Source organism: Elephas maximus, chromosome 3 (assembly GCF_024166365.1).
Source record: "Elephas maximus indicus isolate mEleMax1 chromosome 3, mEleMax1 primary haplotype, whole genome shotgun sequence".
NCBI lineage: Eukaryota > Metazoa > Chordata > Mammalia > Proboscidea > Elephantidae > Elephas > Elephas maximus.
Genome location: NC_064821.1, coordinates 60,842,962 through 60,868,948, shown reverse-complemented (window position 1 = coordinate 60,868,948; position 25,987 = coordinate 60,842,962). Strand labels below are relative to the sequence as shown.

Sequence of the window (25,987 nt, the reverse complement as noted above, 5' to 3'; positions counted from 1 at the left end):
GTTCTCTGAGCTGGTGGCTTTCATCTTTTGAGACTCTGGAAGACATAGACTTCCTTGAAAATCCATGAAAGCCATGGACATTCTCCACTCCCCTTCTCAAAATGCACACATGCACATAAAAAATGTCTACTGACCCCAGATTAAGAACCTCATGGGGTAATCCACCCCTCCGTTTTTGGAGTTGAAGAAATCCATGCCTTCCATTAACATGATCTTTGTAAAAAGGACATCAGATCCCTTAAGTCCCTTCTTTAAAACATCCAATGGCATATTTTATTCTTTATTCTTGGAATAAAATAGACTCTATCTCATGCCTCTGTGATCTGGCCCCTGCCCATCCCCTGAGTTCCCAGCCTATCACTCCCCCCATGCCACTCACCACACTCGAGCACCTTTGGCCTTCATGCTACTAATCCAACTCACCAAGCATTTGGGCATTAAACTTGCTGGTTCTTCTGCTGGAAATCTTCTCCAGGTCTTTCTGTCTGTCAACCTTCCTCATTATTGAGATCTCTGCTCATGTATCATCTTCAAAGAGAGGCCCTTCCTGGCCATCTAAAGCAGAAGTTGGCAAACCTTTTCTACAAAGTGCCAGACAGTAAATATCTTAGGCACTGAAGACCATATAAGGAGCCCTAGTGGTGCAACAGTTAAACGCTTGACTACTACCAAAAGGTTGGCTGTTTGAACCCACCAGCCGCTCCATGGGAGAACAGACTTGGCAGTCTGCTCCTGTAACTATTATAGCCTAGGAAACCCTACGGGAGAAGTTCTACCCTGTCATACAAGGTTACTATGAGTCGAGGTGACTCAATGGCAAACAACAACAACAGCAGGCCATATGGCCTCTGATGCAACTGGTAATTCTGCTGCTGTAGGGCCGGAGCACAAGAAGCCCTGGTGGTGCAGTGGTTAAAGCACTCAGATGCTGACCGGAAGGTCGGCTGCTCTTCAGGAGAAAGACATGGCAGTCTGCTTCTGTAAACATTTACAGCCTTGAAATCCTATGGGGCAGTTCTACCCAGTCCTGTAGAGTTGCTGTGAGTTGGAATCTACCAGAGGGCAATATTTTTATGGGTAGGGCCACAGCAGCCATAGGCAATATGTAAAATGGGCGTGGCTGTGTTCCAGTAAACTTTTCTTTACAAAAATAAGCAACAGGCTGGATTTGGCCCAAGTGCCACAGTTTGCTGACTCTAGCCTCTGTGGTGACATTGGTTAATATGCTTGGCTGCTAATCAAGAAAGTTGGAGGCTGGAGTCCACCCAGAGCAGCCTTAGAAGAAAGGCCTGACAATCTCCTACCGGAAAAATTGACAGACATTGAAAACCCTAAGGAGCACAGCTCTACCCTGACATACATGGGGTCTCCATGAGTTGGAGTCAACTTGATGGCAACAGATCCAGCTGAATCTAAACTGTCACCTGCTGCCCCTTGGTCACTCTGGACTCCTTTCCTGCATTTCTTTCTCTATAGCCCTCTCAGAAACTCTACTGTTTATTAATTATCCTCTTTGCTTATTGTCTGTCTCTTGAACTAGACTATAAGCTCTGGGAGGGCAGGGCCTTGCCTGTCTTTTTCCCTGCTTTTTCCCAGAGCCAGCTCAGTGCCTGGCACAGAGTAGACACTCACTCAGCAAGTATTTGTTGAATGTAAGAATCATTGCCAGTGATCCATGCAAGCTGAGGAAGAAGGGCTTAGAGGCCTGCTCACCGAGCAAGCAGGTCAGCAGCTCTGTCTCCTCCCTAGTGCCCTGGCATTGCTTCCACAGCCTGCGAAAGGAGGGACTCATCGGTTTAGCTTTCAGAAAGGAAAAGAAGCTGCTTACCTCTCTCATGACTTGCCTGCAGGCCCCACACGGTGAGATAAAATCATCTTGCAAGTCACTGGGGAAGCAGAGAATCAAACTCAGATCAGTCACTCCTGAGGCATGAGGACAATTGCTAAGGCTCCTTGGTCCCTGCCCTGCTCCAGAGGTGGTCGCAACATGTCCTAGAGGCTGAGAAGAAGGTGGCAGGGTGGCTTTCCACACTTCCATGAGTCAATAAACCTTTAGTGAGTTCTTAACTGTCATATACAACGGTTAAGGAGGCTTTGTCTCTGGCCTTCAAGAGAGGGCTTAGCCAAGTGGGCAACAGAAAACTAGAAGCGTTATCACAGTGAAGTGTTTATGTATCTATAAAAAAGTAAAAAGGTTATTTATTTATTTATTTATTTTCTATAAATAATAAAATGCAATAAGAATCTCCTGTGGAGTAAGAGAGACTATTTTATGGGGGAGGTGGCATTGGGCCTGGTCCTTGGAGGAAGACTGGAGTTCACAAGTCAGCATTTAGTGAGCACCTACTATGCACCAAGCTCTATACCAGGTGCTCAACATACATTATTTTATTTAACTTTCAGTACAACCTGGATTCCAGGATGTCAAGAAGGCCATTTTATGGGTGAAGAAACAGGATCAGTGAGACGATGTAATGGAAGTGCTGTTCTGAAGCCCTGGCTTTTTCTGCAATGTAGGCAGAGGGAAGAGTATGTGCAAAGGCCCTGAGGTATGAAAGAAGAAGACGTGTTGAGAGCCAAAGAGAAAAATGGGCTCCCAGCATCTCAGAAATCCAGAGAAAAGCAGCTGACAGCTAATGAGTTGCCTATGAGAATGTAGGCCTCTCCAGGCAGTCCTCCAGCTTACAGTAGGACAAATAGTTGAAAGAAGCAGGAGTTAACCATTGGAACCTCTAACCCTCCTGGCGCACCAGAGTTGAAACCAGTAGCCACCATCACCCTGGCTCCTCTGAACTGCAGTTCTGGGATACCCCAGAGGAGTGCGAGAATGGCTCCTCCATTTGCTAACTACAGTGGCAGCATTAGGGAGGTGCAGACTACACCCCCTGACACTGTCGGAGGGGGTAACATCAAAATGACCCCAGGGTCCAGCAGCAGTGGGTGGGCCAGCACTTCTGGGGAGGAGCCACCAAGGCAGTGGTGTCACTAGGGCTGGTGTCACCCATCACCTAGTATGATAACTCATCACCCCCCATTGCCTGCTAGTCAGGGTGCCAGTGGCTGGACTGCAGCACCTGTCATTGGATGAGGGGGAAGGGCTGTGGGGAGCCACAGGGGGTGAGCTGGGAGCGGCTGGGCCATGCTGCCCACGGGAAGGGGGGTTCCCAGCCAGCCCCGCCCACACTTGGAGGGGGTGACACCAACAATTACCGCACTGGGTGACACCAATCCTAGTGATGCCACTGGCAAAGTTGGTGTGACTTTGACCAAGTCATTTAACCCACCCAAGATTTGATTGTCTGCAGAATGTTAGCTATAACATCATGTACTTTGTCGGAGTGCTAGAGGATAAAATGAGAAAGCGTGCAAAGGTTTTTACAAACTTGGGAATGCTATCCACACATTGTCATGTTGTTATTGTTAGGTGCTGCCGAGTCAATTCTGACTCATAGCAACCCCATATGACAGAATAGAACCACCCCACAGGATTTTCTTGGCTGTAATCCTTATGGAAGCAGAGGGACAGGTCTTTCTGGGTAGGTAGAGCTGCTGGGTGGGTTCAAACCACCAACCTTTTGCTTAGCAGCTGAGCACTTAACTGTTGCACCACCTAGTAATTACTGAATAGTTATTGATGTTGCAATTTTAGTACTTTATAATAAACAATACAGGTTTATTATATGTGCTTTATGTACTATTTTATAATTAATTAATTTTATTATTTAGAGAAATATGTCCTATTTCATAAAGTGGACGATCAGCAGAAACAAGGGAAACCCTAAATGAGATGTGTTGGCACTATAGCCTCGACAACGGGCTCAAACTTACCAAAGATCAAGGAGATGGTCCAGGATGCGGCAACATGTCATTCTGTTATATGTAAGTTGCTGTCTTGACAGTGACTAACAACGATAACATTATATAATAACAAAAAATTGTTTTACTGTTCAATGTGTGCCTAGAATGTGCCAGGCACCCTGAAAAACATTTTATATGCAATACCTCATTTTAATCAACAAATATTTATTCAGCACCTACTATATGCCAGGCACTGTCATTACTGCTGCGGATAGAACAGTGAACAAAACAGGCAAAAATTAAACCCAGGAGTTTATAGCATAGTGAGGGGAGCCAGGCAACCAACAACCAATCAACCGACCGTGTATCAAATGGAGATAGGGACAGATGATATGAATAAGAATAAAGCAGATAAAGAGGACAGAGAGTGATGGGGTGCTATTTTCTTTTATCCTCATGATAACTCCCTTGGATACTTGTGGGTCCAGTCAAAGAATGATTCTTCTCCATGGAATGGTGAGGAACTTTCTGAGCATGTTCCCAGCTTCAGAACAGCCTGTGGGGACATGAGAGGGGCGGGGACCCTTGTCCAGGATGTCAATGAACCAAATCAATCATTTGGATCACCAGGTGACAGGCTTTGCAGCCAGAGGCCTCTTGTAAGCCCTTTGGAGGCTGGACTCTGTGTTATTTTTTACTTCATTCCACAAATGGTGATCAAGAGCTTGCTGTATGCTAGGCTCTGGGACAGTCACAGGGAAGGAGAAACAAAGACCCATTAGAGAGAATCCTTGCCTCCAGAGCCTTACTGTCTGAAAGGGAAGGTAAAATGAGCATGTAAACGCTGCAACACAGGCCATGGGAGAGGTGCTCCAAGTGAAAGTCAGCCTCCCCCCCATGCCCTGTAAGGCATTGTATGACCTAACCCCTGATGAGCTCACCACTTCCTTTCCCACTCTTGTGTCATGATTGGCCAACCGCCCACTGGATGGACAGCTCCTTGGACAAGGTGGCCTGCATTAGGATTTTCAGGGGTTCAACCATGCATTCCACTGGGAAATTAGGTTAGGCCTAGGGTTCAACTACTAAAGGCACAAGATGGTGCATCCAGGGAGCATGGCTCTGAGAACTGGGAGACAGCCCCATAATAATATGGCTTACACTTACATAGTGCTGCTTTGTGTCAGGCTCTGTGCTAAGACCTTGTGTGTAGTAACTCATTTAAAAAACAAACAAACAAACAACCTGTTGCCGTCAAGTCAATTCTGACTCATAGCGACCCTATAGGACATAGTAGAACTGCCTAACAAGGTTTCCAAGGAGAGGCTGAAGGTTTTGAACTGCAGACCTTTTGGTCAGCATTTATAGCACTTAACCACTGTGCCACCAGGACTCCAGTAACTCATTTAATGCCCTAAAAAACATATAAAGTGGGGGCTATCTGGATGGTAAAAATAATTAATGCATTCAGCTGTTAACAGAAAGGTTGGAGGTTTGAGTCCACTCAGAGGCAACTCAGAAGAAAGGCCTGGTGAGTTACTTCTGAAAAACGAGCCATTGAAAACTGTATCCAGTACAATTCTATTCTGACACTCTTGGGGTCACCATGAGTTGAAATCTAGGTACTCTTATTATCCACATGATATAGATCATGAAAGGTGAAGTGACTTGCCCAAAGTCACAGAGCTAGGAAGTGACAGAGGCAGAATTTGAACCCAGAACCTAGGTTCTGGACCACTCTGTCTTTGGTAGTTGTGTGCCTTGCAGAAGTAATGATAATAAGTAAAAAGTTACTTCAATATATTGCATACTCTGTGCCAGAACTGTACAGAAATAATTGTGCTGAGTTCTCACAACAGCCCAATAAGTCAGGTTTTACTCATCTTTATTTCAAAGATGAAAAACCAGGTTCAGAGAGGTTAAGCAACACGTCTGAGGTCACACAGTAAGTTAACTGAAAAAAACCAAACCCACTGCCGTCGAATCAATTCCGACTCATAGTGACCCTATAGGGGTCAAGAAGCAGCTGAGCTCTTAACTACTGCGCCATCAGGGCAGTGGAGCAGAATTTGAAACCAGGTCTCACAAACCCTGGAGCCTGGGCTTTTAACCATTCCTTGACACTCCTGGAAGCTTGGAAGAAAATGCATTCCAGAAAGTGCATCAAAACATCCCCTCCACGCTTCCACTTTCCCTGTCTCCCCTGCCCTTCACCTTCTGCCTTTTCTTGGGTATTTACAGTTTGCTGTGGCTTATACTGATCTTGGGCACACACTGGAGCTGCGGTGATCAGATCTGACAGGCTGGAATCAGCTTTGATGACTGCAGCTGGGACCCCAGTGGGGCAAGCTTAATTCTGTTAGGGAAATCCCATCCTGGGCTCTGCAGATACATGGGCTTCCCTGAGTGGACCTCTCTACCCTTATAGATCGCAAGGCGGCTCTCAGGCTTCACATCGCCCCATGTTAACAAGGCAGTTGGCATTTTCCACTCCTCTAAATCCATGCTCTCAATTTAACAAATCATTAGTGCGATAATGACTGCTTTTCTAGCTTGGGGATGCCGGTACAGGCTGAATACTCGGAGTAGAGCCATTGGATGCTAGAAAAACGCGGGTTTTGTGTAAATAAGGATATTTGCTAATCATCGCTAGCAACACCCAGTAATGTTTACAAGTAGATTATGGTCAAGGGAAAAAGTCTTCCATTTGGAAAATCTGGAGCAGAGCAAGGCCACCGCGCCATTATCCTTTGGTTGACTTTGGCCTCATTTCCCTTGACATATCATTATTTTCTTGGATCTGCTTTGAAATGGAGTTATGTCCCCTCTTTTTATATAGAGTATAAATTCAAATGCCGGTCTCTGCTCACAATGTTCCCAGCGTGGCCCCATTTACTCTTCCTGAAGCAGAAGAGAAGCCAGGACAGACCTGGGTCCCGGGGAGTGTGCTTGACGCTGGGGCCCTTCCCTGTAAGTGCACTCTTGGCTCCAGTGGCTCAGAATCAATCTTCAATAACCTGGACCAACTTGAGGCCAGACCCAGCCCAAGCTTAGCATCTTATAACAGAACTCTGGGCTCATTTCTGTCCATGGCCCCATCGGTCTTACTGTAGAACAGCCCCTTATTTTCTGCTGCTGGCATTTCTGTGCCAGGTAAGGCCCTGCAGCTCTGCATGAGGAAGAGAGATTTCATGCACGGTGCATGACCCATGGTGCAGCCAGATGTCCCTCAGACCAACACTGGGTCAGCCATGCAGTCTCATTTCTCATGTCGTTTGCTTGCATCATGAACTTGCTACGGATACCCTCTTTGTAGACAACGAGAAGGTGCACACAAGAGCAAATTATCATCGAATCAGAAGCATAAGGGGGTCTGTCATGGATTGAATTATGCCCCTCCCCCGCCAAAAATGTGTGTATCAGTTTGGCTGGGCCATGATTCCTGGTATGCTGTGATTTTCCTGTATGTTGTAAATCCTGCCTCTATGATGTTAATGAGGGAGGATGGGTGGCAGCTGTGTTAGTTAGGACTCAGTCTATAAGACTGGATTGTGTCTTGAGGCAACCTCTTGAGATATAAAAGAGAGAAGCAAGCAGAGAGACAGGGGGACCTCATACCACCAGGAAAGCAGCACCAGGAGCACAGCACGTCCTTTGGACCTGAGGTCCCTGTGCCTGAGAAGCTTCTCGACCAGGGGAAGATTGAGGACAAGGACCATGCTCCAGAGCCGACAGAGAGAGAAAGCCTTCCTCTGGAGCGGACACCCTGAATTTGGACTTGTAACCTAGGCTGTGAAAGAATAAATTTCTCTTTGTTAAAGTCATCCACTGGTGGTATTCTGTTATAGCAGCGCTAGATGACTAAGACAGGGTCCAGATTAGGAAAGAGTCCATTCAACGAGTTTGACTCCTGAAGCCACTGAGTCGGGGTCCAGGGCCAATTTATGAGGGTAAACAAACACATGGGAACCAGGCTATTTAGGGGCATGTAGGGAGAGTTGACTGGGGCTCTTGTTTAGCTGGCACCTTGGCTGGAATCTGAGCAGTCTGAACCATAATCAGTGTTTTTCTGGCTGCCACCCCACCAGCTTGTCTCTGCATCCTGCCTCTGGCACACAGGTTCCTTGGTGAGTGTCGCGATTGAAGGAGTCAGTGGTGCTGAGCTGCTCATACAGGATGGCAGCGTCAGCTCAGGAGAGCATGGAAAAGCATTTTACCTCCTGGCACAGCATGGCATAGTAGAAAGAGACCTCAAGTGGGACTCTGGAGACTCGGGCTCTTGTCCTGGCTCTGCCACTCAGTGCTGAGAAAGTTCTTCAACCTCTCTGGGCCTCAGTGTCTTTTTATTTTTTTTAAAGGCTTTACATTTTTTTTAATTGTTGTAAAATATATATATAATACAACATTTGCCAATTCAGCATTTTTCACATGGACAGTTTAGCGATCGATATGAATTACATTAATCCTGTTGTGCAACCCTCACTCATAATTGTTGGCAAGTTTTCTGTCACCATAAACAGTAATTCACTGCCTTCCTAATCAATGAGTCTCTCCTTCCCCCTCCCTCCTATCCTTGGTAATCACTAATAAACTTTGGTCTTTATACATTTGCCTATGCTAGTTATCTCCTATAAGTGAGGTCATACAACATTTGTCCTTTTGCGATTGACTTACTTTGCTCAGCACACATTTTCAACATTCATCCATGTTGTAGCCTATATTGGGCCTCAGTTTCTGCCGCTGTAAAATGGGGTTGTGGCAGGGGCTTCTATAGCAGGTGATTTGTAGGTCCCTCCAGCTTTAGGTTTCCATGCTGCCTTTCTGTTGTATTTTGTAGGGATTCTGTCATACGTTGTGTTGTTATTAGAACATGAACACACCTTCCCTTGTATTAAGGAGGCCTGGTGGCACAATGGTTAAGCTCTTGGCTGGTAACTGAAAGGTCCATGGTTCAAAGCCACCAGCCCTCCATGGGAGAAAGATGTGACAGTCTGCTTCTTGAAGATTACAGCCTAGGAAACCCTACAGGGCAGTTCTACTCTGTCCTATAGGGTCGCTATGAGTCAGAATGGACTCCATAGTACACAACAACAACAAGCCCTTATATTAGTTTGCCTTGGTTGTTTCCCTGCTGTGCAGGCTCATCGAGGGCAGAGTCCATTTCTTATTTATCTCCTCATCCTTAGCACTCGGCTCAGGAGCTTACACAGTGCCTGGCATATAGAAAGTGCCCAATAGACATACATTAGATGAATGAATGAGTGAATGATGGGCTCGAACTGGATGTTGGCAGAATAACTGAATGAATCTTGCTGTGACTAGCTTTCCCACTCACCTAGCAATAGCAATTGCCCTGAAATCCTTGTACCCTTCTGAGATGGCCTTCTGGATGGCAGTCCGTTCAGCACAGACGGCCAGCGGGTAGCAGGCATTTTCTACGTTGCACCCTGAGAAGAGAGGAGAGCCCAGTGGTAAGTCCAATGGAACCACTTCCTGCTGCATGTGTTGGGTAAGAGGCTTGCCCCATTCCAGTGTGAGGAGGGCCCTGTTGCTCTGAACAGGTGGGGAAAAGGAGAAGGTAATTTGACCTGAAGCATCAGTAGATTTTTTGGCCCATTGGTGCAATGGTCCTTCCCAATAGCCTCCCACTCTCATCCCTTACCCAATGCCTTCATCTTGAAGCACAGCCTGGGGCAGGGGTAACCTGACAGGGCAGATTAACCTGGCCTCACCACCCTAGCAGAGGTCAAGGCCAAGGCAGATGCTAAGGTTTAGAAGGTGAGCAGAGCCCCAAGGCCTAGATCTAAGAGACAGAAGCTATATGGTGGGGGGTGTGATTCAGAGACTGGGCCTGGGAAAAATTCCTGGTGTTGGCTACCAGCTATCAGGGTTCAGCCAGGGTTCTGTGTAAATTGTGTTACAAAACAAACTGTCAAAACCAGTAAACAAACAAATAAAAACAACTCAAAAACTTTACAAAAGGGGCCTGTGATTGCATAAAAATCTTGAGGCAATCACTAGCCTTCAATGGGAGGTGGATTGCTAAGGTGGTACAGTCCTTAGCAAGGGGAGCCTCTCAGGGGTGTTCATGGGGGACAATGGGCAAGGATTGCTCGCGGAGGGGCGAATGTTGGCATAGCCATATTGGCTGAAGGGATTTTCAGAAAGGTGAGGCCATAACAAATGGCTGTGGGAGCTGGGCCTGAATGTGGTATATGGTCTGTATTACTCTTTGTAACTTTGCCTGAGGCAGAGCTATTAATTGTCCCCCAGTATTCATTTTCTTCTTCTTCCATGAAGTAATACAAGTGACCTCATTCCAACATGGCTGGTCACATAACTACTCACCTTAAGACTACATTTCCCAGACTCTCTTGAAGCATGGTATGACTGTGTGACTAAGTTTTAGCTGGTCGGATGTGACCCAAAGTGATATGGAAGACTTCTGGATCACTTTTTTTTTCGTAAGGGGACGGTTTGCTCTTTTCTCCTTTCACTTTCCTCTTCTACAGGCTGGAAGGTGGAGGTGACGGGGTAAGCCAGCTTTGAGCAGATGGCTTATGGTCATAAAAATGGAGAAGCAACTTGCGAAGAAATTTGGGACCCTGGTCAACTCCTGGAGCAGAGCTGCCTACTTGCCCTGGACCAACTGCCTACTCTGAATTGTTATGAGAGAGAAAAACAAAATATTATTATGTTTGAGTCATTGTATTTCGGCATCTTTTTGTGAAAGCAGCTTAGCTGGTAACTAATACAGAAATTAGTGCTGAAGGTCAGATGTAGCTTTAGCAAAAAAGCCTAAAATATGTGCAGTGGCTTAGTGGCTGGGCCATGTGGATGAAAAACACAGACACTGCAGGATGGAAAGCTGATGACCCTTGTTATGCTGCAGCAGATTCCAGTAGCCAGGAAAGCAGACCATTTACCTAACATTAAGATTTCTCTCCACCATCGGTATGTCTGTTTATTGCACTGTGGTGGCTTGTATGTTGCTGTGATTCTGGAAGCTAGGTCACCACTGTTTCAAATACCAGCAGGGTCACCCATCGTGGGCAGGTTTCAGCAGAACTTCCAGACTAAGACAGACTACGAAGAAATGCCTAGCGATCTACTTCTGAAAATTAGCTGATGAAAACCCTTTGGATCAAAACAGAATATTATCTGATATAGTGCTGAAAGATGAGCCCCCTAGGTCGGAAGATACTCAAAATACACAGCGGCTGCAACAAAAACCTCAGACGCCCCAACGATCACGTAGAAGGTTCAGGCCTGGTTCTGTTACGTGTAAAGTCACTGTGAGCGGAAGCTGACCGAGGGCATCTAACAACAAAAAGATTTCTCTACCTGGCAATGGGGATCAGCCCTGTGGCAAAGATCTAATTGAGGATGTCATCTTCTCACCCAGCCTATTGTTTCCGGTGCCTCCAGGCAGCCACCATGAAAATGCTGCAGCAGGGACGGGCCAAGCATGGAAGACAGCTAGTATAAAAGGAGTTGGCAGGCTTAAGAATTATGTCCAGAAGGGACCTTGGACTTGCTACTCCTGTATGGAAGTGACAGGAAGCAAACAGATTGGTTGGTTTTCAGGGTTTTTTTTTTTTTTTTTCAGTGTGGTAAACATATAGGTAACAAATTGTTTACCTTTCCAACCTTCTTCACATTTTCAATTCGGTAACATTAACCCATTGCAGTTGAGTCTATTCTGACTCACAGCGACCCTATAGGACACAAGAGAACTGCCCCATAGGGTTTCCAAGGCTATAATCTTTACGGAAGAAGACTGCCACATCTTTCTTCCACAGAGTGGTAGATGGGTTCGAACCACCAACTTTTTGGTTAGCAGCCAAATACTTAACAACTGCGCCACCAGGGCTCTTTCAGTAACGTTACCGTTGTTGTTAGGAGCCATCCTATTGGTTCCAACTCATAGCGACAACAGAATGAAACATTGCCTGGTCCTGTGCCATCCTCAAAATTGTTGCTTTGTTTGAGCCCATTGTTGCAGCCACTGTGTCAATCCATCCCATTGAGGGTCTTCCTCTTTTTCACTGACTCTCTACCAAGCATGATGTCCTTCTCCAGGGACTGGTCCTTCCTGATAACGTGTCCAAAGTACATGAGATGAAGTCTTGCCATTTTCACTTCTAAAGAACATTCTGGCTGTATTTTGTTCATTCTTCCGGCAGTTAATACTCAATATTCTTTGCCAACACTATAATTCAAATACATCAATTCTTCTTTGGTCTGCCTTATTCATTGTCCAGCTTTCACATGCACATGAAAGGATTGAAAATACCATGGCTTGGATCAGGCTCCCTTTAGTTCCCAAAAATGACATCTTTGCTTTTTAATACTTTAAAGAGGTCTTTTGCAGCAGATTTGCCCAATGCAATAAGTCGTTTGATTTCTTAACTGCTATTTCCATGGGCATCAATTGTGGATCCAAGTAAAATGAAATCCCTGACAACTTTAATCAATATCATTAGATATGTTTATTATGTTGTTCAACCATTGCCATTATCCATTTGGAGGTTTTGAGTTTTAAATAGAATTTTATAGTCGAAGAAGCTACAAATCTGGTCTACAAAAGCCAGTGGTAATTCCATCACTATGGAGACCCCTGAGCCCCCAAAACTCCACCATTAGGAACTGTGCTGAGAGAGCTGTTTGCTCCCAAGAGAGTATCCTCTCCGACACCCACTTCAGATGTGTGGCTAAGGATGGTAAAAGTCAAGGAGGAACCTCCTAGAGGGCAAAGCCAGGGGCTCCAGCAGACAGTGGACAAGGGAGTTACCCCAGGGCAGAAAAGGGAAGGAAAGTGCAAGACAAGGCAGGGGGTCTTCCTGGTTCTTGCCCAGCAGGTCTGATAACTGGTGACCAGTGTGTGTTTTCTATTATTCCCTTTTCCTAAAGGGAGATTTTGTTGCTGTTACCCATTCCTGCTCTGCCCTGTATATTGCAGGAGTGAGGTTGAAGTGTGGGGGCAAAAATTTATGTTTTAGTTTACTGGTCACTGGGCCAGAGAAGCCCATTCTGGACCCAAGGAAGAGGACTGTGTACCCCAAGATCCTGCTCTAGGGATGATGAGGCAGGGCTGTGATTTGCTTGTTTTAGGGAGATGGTAAGTGGGTTTTATGCGTGGGAAGAAGGATGTGCATGGGTACCATTATGGATTAAATTCTGTCCCCCCAAAAGATATATTCAAGTCCTAACACCTGGTACTTGTAAATGTGACCTGTTTGGAAATAGGGTCTTTGAAGATGTTTAAGGACATACTGGAGTAGGGTGGGTCCTAATCCAGTATGAGTGGTGTCCCATAAAAGAGAAGAAGCGATAAAGACACTCTTGGGGCCACCAGAAGCTGGGGGAGACAAGAAAGGATCTCCTCCAAGAATCACTGGAGACAGCATGATTCAGCCGATGCCTTGAATGCCGGCTTGTAGTCTTCAGAACTGTGAAACGTGGGGCCTTGCATCATGAAAAGAATTGCAAAGTGCCTGGAGGACAGTGACAGAGTTGTAACGAACAGGGGGCGCAGGATCACTCTCACACCTTGCCCAGAAAGAGCAGAGACTTAGTCACACAGCCTCACTACTATCAAAGCCTTGATTTTCATGCAGTTAATATCAACAGCGGCTAGCAGCCACAATTTGTGCTAAGCGCTTTACACACAGGATCTCACTCATCTTCACAAGAGTTCTAGGAGAGAGGCGCTAGCTCTCATTAACCTTCCCCAAATTCTCGGAGCCAGCTGGACAAAAGCTCCCAGGTAGAATGGAACCTTAGGGCTCTTTACACAAAGTGCCATTTGAATAGGAGAGTATGTCAGTGCACTCCCTTCTAAAACAATCTCTTTCTCTCTCTCCTTAACTAGCCCGTTGAAATATTTTACAAACAATAAAGGAAGATTTCTCTCTATGAGGCCATTCTGAACTTCCAGCACAGACACATACCATTGTTCCAAGAGAGTGGGCCTTCTGCAAGGGTGACCATTTGTTTTAACAGCATATCAGCGAACCTAAGATTTGTGTGAATCATGCCTGGTCTGAGTCAGGGATGGGGCAGGGCAGACTGGAAGGCCAGGGCTGGAATGTCGCTAGATGGTGAGTGAGGCTGGGAGGGACAATAATCTAGGAGGGGCAGAAGCCAAGAGCAACCAGATCATTAAGGTGGGAGGGACAGGCAGGCATGGGCAGGCGTGGCAGGTAAAGGGCATTATTTAAAGAAAGTAATTTCAGATTGAAATCAGGAACCTGGGAGGGGAGACTAGATGGGGAGCCAGAGAAACTCCTTCGTTTATTCATTCTGCCCCATAGGATTTCCAAGGAGCGGCTGGTGGATTTGAACTGCCAACCTCTTGGTTAGCAGCTGAGCTCTTCACCACTACGCCACCAGAATTCCATTGCCCTGAGATAATCTTTTAAACCTTAAATCTTAAACCAAAAATATCCCTGAAGTCTTCTTTAAACCAAACAAAGAGTTTAGCTAGCTTAATTAGTAAAGAATGTCTGCCTTGAGCTTTGTGCTCTTTTAAAAAACTATCAAATTGGCAACAGCAACTTGAAAGATTAGAGAAGAAACTCGGGGCAGTGAGTTCATGTTAATTGTGGGCAATAACTCGAAAAAGGAGAGTGCACAACTTGAAGAATGTAATCAGTGTCACTGAACTGAATATATAGAAATTGTTGAATTGGTGTATGTTTTGTTGTATACATTTTTAACAACAAAATAAAATAAAATTGCCTCCTCCTCTATTTCCAACCCTCTTTTTTTTATATCCATTTATACCACTTTAATTTTCTTCACAGTACTTAACGCCTTCCTGAAATAAATGTTTTTATTATCTATTTCCCCCATTATAACATAAACTTCATGAGGGCGGGGATTTTGTCTATATTATGGGTCACAGTATGTCCAGTGCCCAGAAGAGTGAGGCTCTCAACTGCCTATTTTGGAAGGAGTGAAATTTCTCACTTCAGTGTTGGATCTCTGAGATGCTAAGGAATAACTGGATTCTGGGCCTTTAGCAGGTTCAAGTGTAATTCTCCAGGCTTGCTCAAGGGGAAAAAAAAAATGAGGAAGGAAGCCCTTGGCCATGAGTTACCATCATGAAAGGTCAGACAATTTTGTTTTGCTTTCTTTAGCCCAGAAAACCAGGCCACCATCCAGCCAGGCAAACCAACAATTCCGTTCTCAGTATTGTCTTTGCTTAGTCTGAAACACACATGAGACACAGTCTTGGAGGGCCCCAAGTTAGGAGTCCATAATTGTAAGATTGGACCAAATAATACTATAATAGTGCTATTCTTATTAATTATTTTCTTTCATTGCATAGTTATCTGCCAGGTGGAGTCCCTGACTGGTACAAAGGATTAATGTGCTCAGCTGCTACCGAAAGTTTGGAAGTTGGAGTCTACCCAGAGGTGCCTTGGAAAAAAAAGACTGGCAATCTACCTCCAAAAAACCAACCACTGGAAACCCCATGGAGCACAGTTACACTCTGACACACATATGGTGACCATGGGTTGGAGAGTTGATGTGACTGGCAAATGGTTTGGTTTGGTTTTTATCTGCCAGGTCCTCTGTAGAACATTTTACCTGCATTATATCAGTTAATCCTTTTAACAATTCTGTGAGTCAGATATTAGTATAACCTCCATTTTATAGCAGGTAAAGCTGAGGCTGGTGGCATGCAGCCAGGACTCCCATCCTGGCCCGTTGGGTGTAAAGGCCTATACTTATTCTCTCTGATATTTCATGGTCAGGCCGGGTTTTGAGGTAGTTTGGTGCTTAAGGCAGGGCTGGGATCAGATTTTACGAAGACATCGGCAAGGAAAGTTCACAAAGAGGAGATTGTGGCACAGTCGCCCAGAGAAGAGAGCAATTAGAGTTCAGGTGTAATGCCCAAAGCACTGTATCGAACCCATCCTTTCTGAGGGATGCTGATAAGATGAGGGCAGTGGTTCTCACACTCCAGCAAGTGGGCATCAGAAGCTGCAGGAGGGCTTCTAAAACAGGTTCCTGGGCCTGTCCCTGAAGTTTCTGATTCCATAGGTCAGAGCCCAAGGATTTGCATTTCTAACAAGTTCCCAGGAGATGCTTGCCGATGCTGTGAGTCTAGAGACCACATTTGAGAACCACTGGACTAAAGAAATGTCGTGCCCATGTTCTTAAAAAAATACTCCGCTCTCTTCATGTTCCTGCCTCTCTGCCCCTTTGCACATGTGCGAGTTTACATATGTATTATATTCTGAGTCAATTGTAGAGTCAAGGGGTTTTAGTAAAGTTCCTCTTTGTAATGAGCTACTTTTTTATTTTTATTGTGCTTTAAGTGAAAGTTTACAAATCAAGTCAGTCTCTCATACAAAAATCTATATACACCTTGCTTTTTTTTTTTCTTTTGCTATGTACTCCTAGTTGCTTTCCCCTTAATGAGTCAGCACACTCCTTCTCTCTACCCTGTATTCCCTGTGTCCATTCAGCCAGCTTCTGTCCCCCTCTGCCTTCTCGTCTTCCCTCCAGACAGGAGCTTCCCTCCAGACATAGTCTCATGTGTCTACTTGAGCCAAGAAGCTCACTCCTCACCAGTATCATTTTTTCTCTTATAGTCCAGTCCAATCCCTTTTTGAAGGGTTGGCTTTGGGAATGGTTCCAGTCTTGGGCTAACAGAAGGTCTGGGGACCATGACCTCTGGGGTCCTTCTAGTCTGTCAGACCATTAAGTCTGGTCTTCTTACAAGAATTTGAGATCTGCATCCCACTGCTCTTCTGCTCCCTCAGGGGTTCTCTGTTGTGTTCCCTCTCAGGGCAGTCATCGGTTGTAGCAGGGCTCCATCTAGTTCTTCTGGTCTCAGGCTGATGTAGTCTCTGATTTATGTGGCCCTTTCTGTCTCTTGGGCTCATAATTACCTTGTGTCTTTGGTGTTCTTCATTCTCCTTTGCTCCAGGTAGGTTGAGACCAACTGATGCACCTTAGATGGCCACTCGCTAGTGTTTAAGACCCCAGATACCACTCTCCAAAGTGGGATGCAGAATTTTTTTATTAGTAGATTTTATTATGCCAATTGACCTAGATATCCCCTGAAACCATGGTGCCCAAACCCCTGCCCCTGCTACTCTGGCCTTCGAAGCAGAGTTTTTCAGGAAACTTCTTTGCTTTTGGTTTAGTCCAGTTGTGCTGACCTCTCCTGTACTGTGTGTGGTCTTTCCCTTCACCTGAAATAATTTTTGTCTACTATCTAATTACTGAATACTCCTCTCCCTCCCTCCCTCCCCACCCTCGCAACCATCAAAGAATATTTTCTTTTATGTTTAAACTATTTCTTGAGTTCTTATAATAGTGGTCTCATATAATATTTGTCCTTTTGCAACAGACTAATTTCACTCAGCATAATGCCTTTCAGTTTCTTCTATGTTATAAAATGTTTCACGGATTCATCATTGTTCTTCACTGATGCATAGTATTCCATTGTGTGAATACGCCATAATTTATTTATCCATTCATTCGTTAACGGGTATCTTGGTTGCTTCCATCTTTTTGCTATTGTAAACAGTGCTGCAATGAACATGGGTGTGCACATATCTGTTCGTGTAAAGGCTAATGAGCTACTTTTGAGTGACAGGAGAGAGGACTAGTAGATGTGCACTGAAGGGGACAGTGGGAACCCAGCTGGGGTGAGGTGGGTAGGCAGGGCTGTAGGGAGGGGAAGCAGGTTAGAGAAGCCTGCTTCGACTCAGCCTGGAAGTGCTGTGGGGTGGGGTGGGAGCTCAGACTAGGTCAACCGATGGTAATGGTGGTCCCAAAGAGGGGGAAGCAGTCACCAAGGGAAAACTCCCCCAGGCGGAGAATGGGAGCCCAGGGAAGGAGTCCAGGGGGCATGGGCCTGTTTGGGGTAAGACGGGTGAAGAATCAGATCTAGGGGTTAAGCGAAGGCAAGCTGGGTCCGGTGATTCACCAGGACATTCTTAAGTGTCTGTTTCTATGTGGTTTGTTCCTCTCAGAATTCATCATAGCTGATCCAGGAAAGGCTTTTCCCATTAGTGGCTGATGGAGCATATAGAGTGTGGAAGTCCCAGTGTGGAAGGAGGCGAGAGGCCATGTCCCAAGAAGCAAGACTCCACCCTCCTTTGAGTGGTATCTGCAAGGTGGTGGCAGTAGGCACAACCAAGAATCCTTGTGTTCAGACATCATTTTAACACCTTTCCGGGAGCTGGGGTGGTCTCCTTGCCAGGTGTCTACACCATGTGAAGGCAAGGACACCTGGTGTAGCATCCCAGGGTTGGGGGTGGTCCTCCATGATCTCCTCCATCCGTGTCCCAACTGGCCTTCCAGCTGAGTATCCCCATGTATGAGGCTCTGGGCTGACTCTGTTTCCCTTCCCATTTTCTTTGCTTTCCCAATCTTTCTTCTGTCTCATCCTAACTCTTCTCTTTGTGTCTCCATTTCCCTTTCCCTCAACTGCTCCTTCTCACCCTCGGAACTCCTCTCTGCTCCTCTCCCTCTGCTCTGCCCACAGGCAATCACCAAATAGCACCAGCTGGTGGCACATCCTGAGAACTTAATTATAGTTATTAATTACCATCCCGGGTGGTCCATCTGTGAGAGGCACAAGGCCTGACCAAGGTCAGGGGTAAGAGAGGGAAATGATGATTATGAGGTTGTGGCCATACTTTGCAGCCAGGTTTGCTTTTGAATTAGATGGGCCGCCAGCTGCATCGGAGGGTGGAAACTCCACGGAGGCTGGTCTTTTCCGCTGCTGGAGAAAGTCTCAGAACCGGGCAGACCTGTCCTACTATAAAATTTCCAGTGTCTGAATTCAGCTGAACCTTCTGCCTCCTAAAAACAAAAAATGAATCGCTGTAGAGTCAGTTCCAACTCACAGCGGCCCCATCGGTGTTAGAGTAGAACTGGGCTCCACAGGGATTTCAATAGCTGAGTTTTGACAAGTGGATCACCAGGTTTCTCTTTCGAGGTGTGTCTGGGTGGGTTCAAGGTGCCAACCTTTCAGTTAGCAGCTGAGTCCATTAATAGTTTGCAAAACGCAGAGGCTCCTTATGCCTCTAACTGTCTCTAAGTCATCCCATGATGTTCTATCAGGTTTCCTCTGGTTGTTCAAGGTCCTCTTCTCTCCCAGCCCTGCCATTTGCCTTCTACCCTCCCTCGCCCATCCCAATAAGGAGATCTAGGAGTTCTGGTGAATGCTCTTCAGTTGTCCTCCTCTGCTTCTCAGCACAATTCTCTTTGCCCCCTTCTGCATATCTGCCCTACAGCAGAAACAGCCTGGCATTTGGAATCAGATAAAGCTGAGCCTCAGTTATCTTGTTTATAAAATGTGGGTGCATTGGTTATTGGCTTGGTCTACTTGGCAACCTACCCCCTTATTTCTGGAAACAGATTCACCTGCTCCCCATCAAATAGGAATGTGTGAACCAGATGGCTCAGTCACACTACCCCAACATGACAACAGTGATTGGCTCATGGATGGGCGTACGACTGGAGATGGACCAATCAGTGCTGCCTGCCTGTGTTCCCTGGTACCTGGAGAAAGCCCATCTGCAGGATAAGAGGATATCGGAAAGACAAAGGTGGGCATGGTGACATTTGAGTTCTTGAATCCAGTGGTCCCTGAGCCAAGAGCTACTCTTGCCTCTTTTGGTTCTGGTTGGTTTCTGTTATTTACAACTGAAAGATCTCTGTCTGTGAGATTACAAGAGATATTCCACATGAAGTGCTTAGTAAGTGCTCAATCCATTTGTCTTAGGCTGGGTTCTCTAGAGAAGCAAAATCAGTAAAGCGTTAAAAAAAAATACATATATATTTATATATATCAAGGAAATAGCTCACACAGTTATAGAAGCTGGAAAATCCCAAGTCCATTGATCAGGCTGGAAGCTTCTTCTGACTCACATAGCTGCAGAGGCTGATGAGCCCAAGATTGGCAGGTCATACAGCAGGGCTATGGCTTACAGGCTGCAGAGACCGATGAATTCCAAGATCGGTAGACAGGACGGCAGGTAAGGTGCTAGCTCAAGTTCCAAGAACCAGAGGTCAGATGAACAGGAGCCAGCTGCAGGATCCAGAATGAGCAAAAGCCCATGAGCCTTGCCAGAAAGTCTTCCTGTTTTGGATGTAGGCCACATCCTCAAGGAAACTCCCTTTCAGCTGATTGGCTACTCATAGCAGATTCCATCATAGAGGTGATCACATTATCATCAGACCTTATCATGGAAGTGATTACATCATTATATGACTGCCAAACTACATCATCACTGCCAAACCCCTGGGAATCATGGCCCAGCCAAGGTGACACACAACCTTAACCATCACATCACTGTAGCTATTAATATTGCTGTGGTTACCTACCCACCTTGTCCCCAGGACAGCCCAGCTCTGCCTCCAGCTTCCCACCTCGGTCAGTGCCTCATCATTCCCCTGGCCCACCTGGCTGGGAGTCCTAGAACAATGTCTGACTCATTCCATTCCTTCATTTCTAATACTGCCACCACTCCCAGACCCGTTCTAGTTGTCCTATGTAATATCTCTTAGTTCTTTCCTTTTTCTTTATTCTGCCTGCCACAGTCCTCACCTAAGCCATTCATTCATGCATTCAACAAGCCTTAACTGATAACTTATTATAGGTCAGGTAATATGCTGGCACTGTGGACACGTCAGTGAACAAAACAGAACTTGTCCCTCCATCCCTGTCACTGTTCCCTCTGCTCCAGCCTCCTTGGATGCCTGTCTGACTAATCGTGAACACCACTTTTGTGTTACTCTTGTTCTCAATAGCATTCCTTGGCTTCCTACTTCCTTGTTCTTTAAATTTTAAGGGCTCTGGTTTTCAAAAGTCCTCCACAAGGGAATTGCAAATTCTCATGGAATCCAGACTTTCTGGAGCCACTGAGGCTGGATGAACTCCCAAAACTATTACCCTGAGATAATCTATTTATTTTTTCAAATATTTTATTGTGTTTTAGGTGGAAGTTTACACAGAAAATTAGGTTCCCAATTTTTATACAAATTGTTCCATGACATTAGTTACTATGTCTACAATGTGTCAGTGTTCTCATTATTTCCATTCTGTTTGTTCTGTTTCCATTGGCCTAGCTTCCTTGCCCCTCCTTGCCTTCGCAGCTTTGCTTTTGGTTAAAGGTTGACCATTTGATCTCAGATAGTTGATTGTTTAAGGGAGCCTATATAAAAAAAAAATACTATAGGCTATTATTTGGCTGCAAGGTGACCTCCAGGAGTTCTGAGTTAATTTTTAAACTTTAAGCTAAAATATCCTGAAAACCAAGCAACAGTTCAGCTTTGTTAGTAAAGAATGTCTGCCTTGAGCATTGTGCTCTTTGAAGAACTCTCTGTATGAGATTAAACTGACAACAGCAACTCCAAAGATTAGATAGGAAATTTAGGGGGCCGTGAGTTTATGTTAACGGGGGAGGAACAATTCGGAAAAGGAGGTGAGAATGGGTGCACAACTCGAAGAATATAATCAACGTCACTGAATTGTACACATAGAAATTGTTGACTTGACGTTGACTTGTTCTGCTGTGGATATTCTCAACACAACAACAACGAACAAAATAAATTATTAAAAAAAAAAGTTCTCCTTAATCTACCTCCAAATAATAATGATGATAATGATAACATGGCAGTAGTAGTAGAAGAAGCGGCAACCACTTGTGACATCCTTATTGCAGGCATTAGCTCAATCAAAGCCTCACAACCAGCGGTGAGATGTGATATATTCAAGACCCGATACAGCACATCCACCAGCCCATCAGAGTGGATCCTGGCTGTCATGCCATCCCAGGCATACTGGCTGAATTCCAGCTCTGTTCACAGCAAATCCTGAAAGGTGGGCATTATGATCCCTGGTTTACAAATGTGTAAGCTGAGACTCAGAAGGGTGAAGGGTCTGGCCCAAGGCCACACAGCTGAGAAACAGCAGCACCAGGATTGAAACCCAGGAGCCTCTAACTCCAGAGACTTCAGCCACACAATAGGACCTCCCTGAATCCACACTGCTCAACCCTTCTTCTAGTTAGACCAGGTCCTCCCTGCCATTTAATCAGGCCCTGCTCCTGCTCACCCTCTCTTGCTTGCTCATTCCACAAGCCTTGGTTGAGGCTCCCACCTGGAGCTGTGCTAGATGAGGGGGGACCTCCATGGGGGCAGAAAGCCTGCTGCCATCAAGTCAATTCCAACTCATGGTGACTTCATGTATGTAGAGCAGAACTGCACTGTAAGGTTTTCTTGGCTGTATTCTTTATGGAAGCAGATTGCCAGGACTTTTTTCTGTAGTGCCACTGCGTGGGTTTGAACCACCAACCTGTAAATTTGTAGCTGAGAGCAAACTGTTTGGACCACCCAGGGCTATTTCTGCTCACTGAAATATCCCCAACACCTGGCACATTGCCTGGCACATAGTTGGTGCTCTGCAAATATCTGAGGAATGAATGAATCAGCGTGAGAACGGCCAAGGCCTGCACCTAGCGCAAAGGAGCTCAGAGTCTGGCGGGGGTTGCTCATGAGTGAAGATTTGCCTTCTCTTTTGAGGGTTTTAAAAAATAAAAGACCAGAGCATTCTAGCATGTGACACCCCTGGCTTTGGAGGGGGATGATGAAACTGACAGTCAGTTTGTTTAAGCGGGACACCAGCCCCAGAGCTGGAAGCCACCCTGGCTCCCCAGTGCAGGAAATTCTGTCCTCTGACATGTGGCACCCCAGTCCACGCCCCCTTCCCCTCTGCCTCTCAAAACTTACTCATTTTTCAAGGCCCCACTCATTTACTCATTCAATCAGTCAGCAATTATTGAGCACCTACTGTAGGCTTTACTGTAGGCTAAGGAGTCTCTGGGTGGTACAAATGGTTAACGTGCTTGGCTGCTAACCAAAAGGTTGGCAGCTCAAGTTCACTGATGTGTACCTTGGAAGAAAGCCCTAGCCATCTACTTCTGAAAAATTAGCCATTGAAAACCCTGCGGAGCACAGTTCTACTCTGCCACACGTGGAGTCTGTGAGTCAGAATGCACTCCATGGCAGCTGGTACTGGTACTCTGGGCCAGGCAGGTGCCGTACAGTTGCAGGATAAGGTCAATGGTACAAAGATCCAAGACACAGCCTCTGCCCCCTGGAGCCCAACGGTTAGTCGGAGAGGCAGGTTTGTAAATGGACAGTGACAACACTATAAGATAAAAAAAATAGCCACTACGTAAGGGATCAGCCTAGGTGCTGAGGGCATAGGAGCAGGGCCCCTCTCTGTATACCACACGGTGGGGCTATCGGGATGTTTGAAAGAACAGATGGCTGAGTCCATGTTCAAGGTCCTGTGGCTGTGGGACACTTGCAGTAGTTGCAATGTTGCTTATGGTGGTGGTTAATGGTTAATACTCGTCCGAGCCATCAGGCCAGGCCTGAATTTCAGTGTGACATTTTACTCCTACTGAATAGTGGACTTTAGAGTTGAGGCAGACCTGGGTTTGAATCCCAGCTTTGTGATCTTGGTCATTTTAATCTCTCTGAGCCTGTTTCCTCCTCTGCAAAAACCAGAAAATCCAAGCCCATTGCTGCTGAGTGGATTCTGACTCATGGTGACCTCGTGTGTGATGGAGTAGAACTACTGCATAGGGTTTTCTTGGCTGTAATCTTTTTTTTTTTTTAATTTTTTTTATTGTGCTTTAGATGAACGTTTACAGAGCAAATTAGTTTCTCATTAAACAATTAATACAGATATTGTTTTGTGACATTGGTTGCCAACGCTGTGACACGTCAACACTCTCCCCTTCTCGAACCTGTGTTCCCCATTTCCATTTGTCCAGCTTTCCTGTCCCCTCCTGCCTTCTTATCCTTGCTCCTGGGCTAGTGTGCCCGTTTGATCTCATATACATGGTTGTTTTATTCTTGTTTGTTTTATGGGCCTGTCTCATCTTGGGCTGAACCTCAGGAGCGACTTGAGTACTGAGTTAAAAGGTCTTGGCTGTAATCTTTACAGAAGCAGATTACCAGGCCTTTCTTCCGTGGTGCTGTTGTGTGGATTCAAACTACCCATCTTTCAGTTAGCAGCCCAGCACAAACTGTTTGTGCCACCCAGGGACCTCTCTCTGATGTGAAGTGGTGATATAATAACTGCATTGTGGGTTTGATGAGGGTTAAGTGGATAACATTAGTCATATTCTCATACTAGGGGCTCAATCAATGTTACTTCAGCTTGAAGAAGTTTAAATCCCAGGTGATTCATGAAACAGAATCTCAAAAGACAGGAGATAAAATGAATATCAAGGAGGAGCCCAGGAAGGGTTGTGATAGAAGGGGAGATGCAGTCCCTATAAGCGGACTCACAGCTGGAGCGGTGGTGGGAATGAGGGACCTGAGTCTGGACCTGATGAGGGTTGGTGGGAGGTTGCCAACCACGTGTACACATAGGAGCCTCAGGTCCTTTAAAAACCTGCTGCTAAGTGGAAGGGGATTGTAGGCAGCAGGGTTGAATCTCCCCATCTGTCCAGTGTGCCCACTTTCTAGCTGCGGAGGGGGCGCAAAACTTCCCTGCCACCTTCACATCACATTCTCCCCTCTCCTGAGTGGAGCTGCCCCTTAGTTTAGCAAAAACAAGGTTTTTTTGTTTTGTTTTGTTTTCAAGTGAAACTTTCTATAAAACCAACCAACCAAAGAAAAGGAGCTTAGGGATGATTAGTGTGGGCTCAGATTCATTTGCTCTCCACCCCATCTTCCTAGGCTCCCACTCACTGACTCACAAACCCTGCCTGTTTCCTTTCCTCTGGGACTCCCTGGAAGGCCGGCACCCCACTGAGTGATCCCACCTGGATTCTTGCCTCTCCCCCAGCACAGAGAGTGTGTGTAGGGAAGAGAGCAGGGCTTTGGGGATCCCAGCTCTGGGTTCCACCGTGAATACCCTGTGTGACCTTGGGCAAGTCACATCACCTCTCTGGGCCTCAGTTTCTTCGTCTAAAAATGGGTGTAACACCTAGGCGAGTGTTTGGGGGTAGGACTTACTGATATAACTTGTGGAAGCTTCAGCACAGTGCCAGGCACACAGGGGCTCCGAAAGAGTTAACCCTCTTCATCCCAGCTCAGGACTGCCTGATGCTCTTGGTTTGTGTCCCTTCCTGCCTCCCCTTCAAAACTTCCTTCCTGCTTCCCAGTCCTCTGAGGATTGCAAGCCCCTGGTTTCAACCAGCAGTAGAGTTTGTAAGCACGTTTACACCCTTTGCCCTCCGCCCTGCCCCCCTCCCCTCCGCAGCAGGCAGGGCAAGAGAGGCCCAGAGAAGGGGACAGGAGCTGGCGAGGGCAGAGCTGGGCTGTCTTCGCGGTGCCTCTTCCACGAGTCTGGCCCGTCCTCCCCTTACCCTTCCCAATGCGGCCGGGGATGAGGAGCCCCGGGCGTCCGCCCTTACCGGAGAAGATCCTGCCGTCCCCAGTGAGGAGGGCGGCGCCCACAGGGAAGTGGCTGTAGGGGCAGTAGGCAGTCTTCTTGGCCTCGCGGCAGGACAGCAGCAGCCGCTGGACGTGCTCGGGCTCCAGGGCGCGGGCGGGACCCTTCTGTGCCATGTTGGTCCCTGTCTGGTCTCTGGGCGGAGGAGAGGAAACCCGAGCTGGCCGCAGCCAGCTGGGCTTGCAATTGCAGCTCCTCCCCGGGGGTGTGTCCCCGCCGCGAGGTCCGAGAGGCTCTCAGGTGCGTGGCCTTCGGGAAAGCCGGGTGGGACCAAGTCAGGGAGAGGAGAGGGCAGGGCCGTAGCAAGGGTAAAGGTGCCAGGGGCAATCTCTAAATTACGCCCCCCTCCCAATGTCAAGATGAATGAATAGACGTTGATAGAGTGACGTATCAGTAGAAATGCCTTTCCCTTCTTGTCCAACTGTCTCAGTCAGGCGCCTTTCATGTTTGTGGCGCCTTGGAATGTCATTCCAAGCCTCGTCTGGCGTCCTCCTTTGGACCCGCCTGGGGCAAGTGCATCCCTCTACCCCCGGTAGACCTCTGAGGGGCACCTTGGGTGTGGGGTCAGAGGGTGTGGTGTGTGTCCCAGTGCTGGTGTGTGTTCCAATGTGGAAGGGTGTGACTGCTTCATAATCTGGCTTAGGGGCAGCTGTCACTGCTGACACACTGCTGGGTGAGTGAGGGCCTGTGCCACTATGAGCGGGGGGCGGGGGGGGGGCGGCGCTGTGTGGTGGG

The 25,987-nt window shown here is 46.6% G+C and overlaps 1 protein-coding gene across 1 annotated transcript in view; it reads right to left on the bottom strand.

Moving 5' to 3' along the window:
• CDA (cytidine deaminase) overlaps window positions 1–25,440 on the bottom strand; it is a 31,337-nt gene extending 5,897 nt beyond the window's left edge. The window contains exons 1-3 of the mRNA XM_049878155.1: window positions 25,215–25,440; window positions 9,134–9,245; window positions 1,829–1,886 (exon numbers count right to left, since the gene is read on the bottom strand). Of these exons, the coding sequence (XP_049734112.1) occupies window positions 1,829–1,886; window positions 9,134–9,245; window positions 25,215–25,368 (324 nt within the window). The 5' untranslated portion in view covers window positions 25,369–25,440. The remainder of the gene's footprint in view (window positions 1–1,828; window positions 1,887–9,133; window positions 9,246–25,214) is intronic.
• Between the last annotated feature and the right edge of the window lie 547 nt (window positions 25,441–25,987).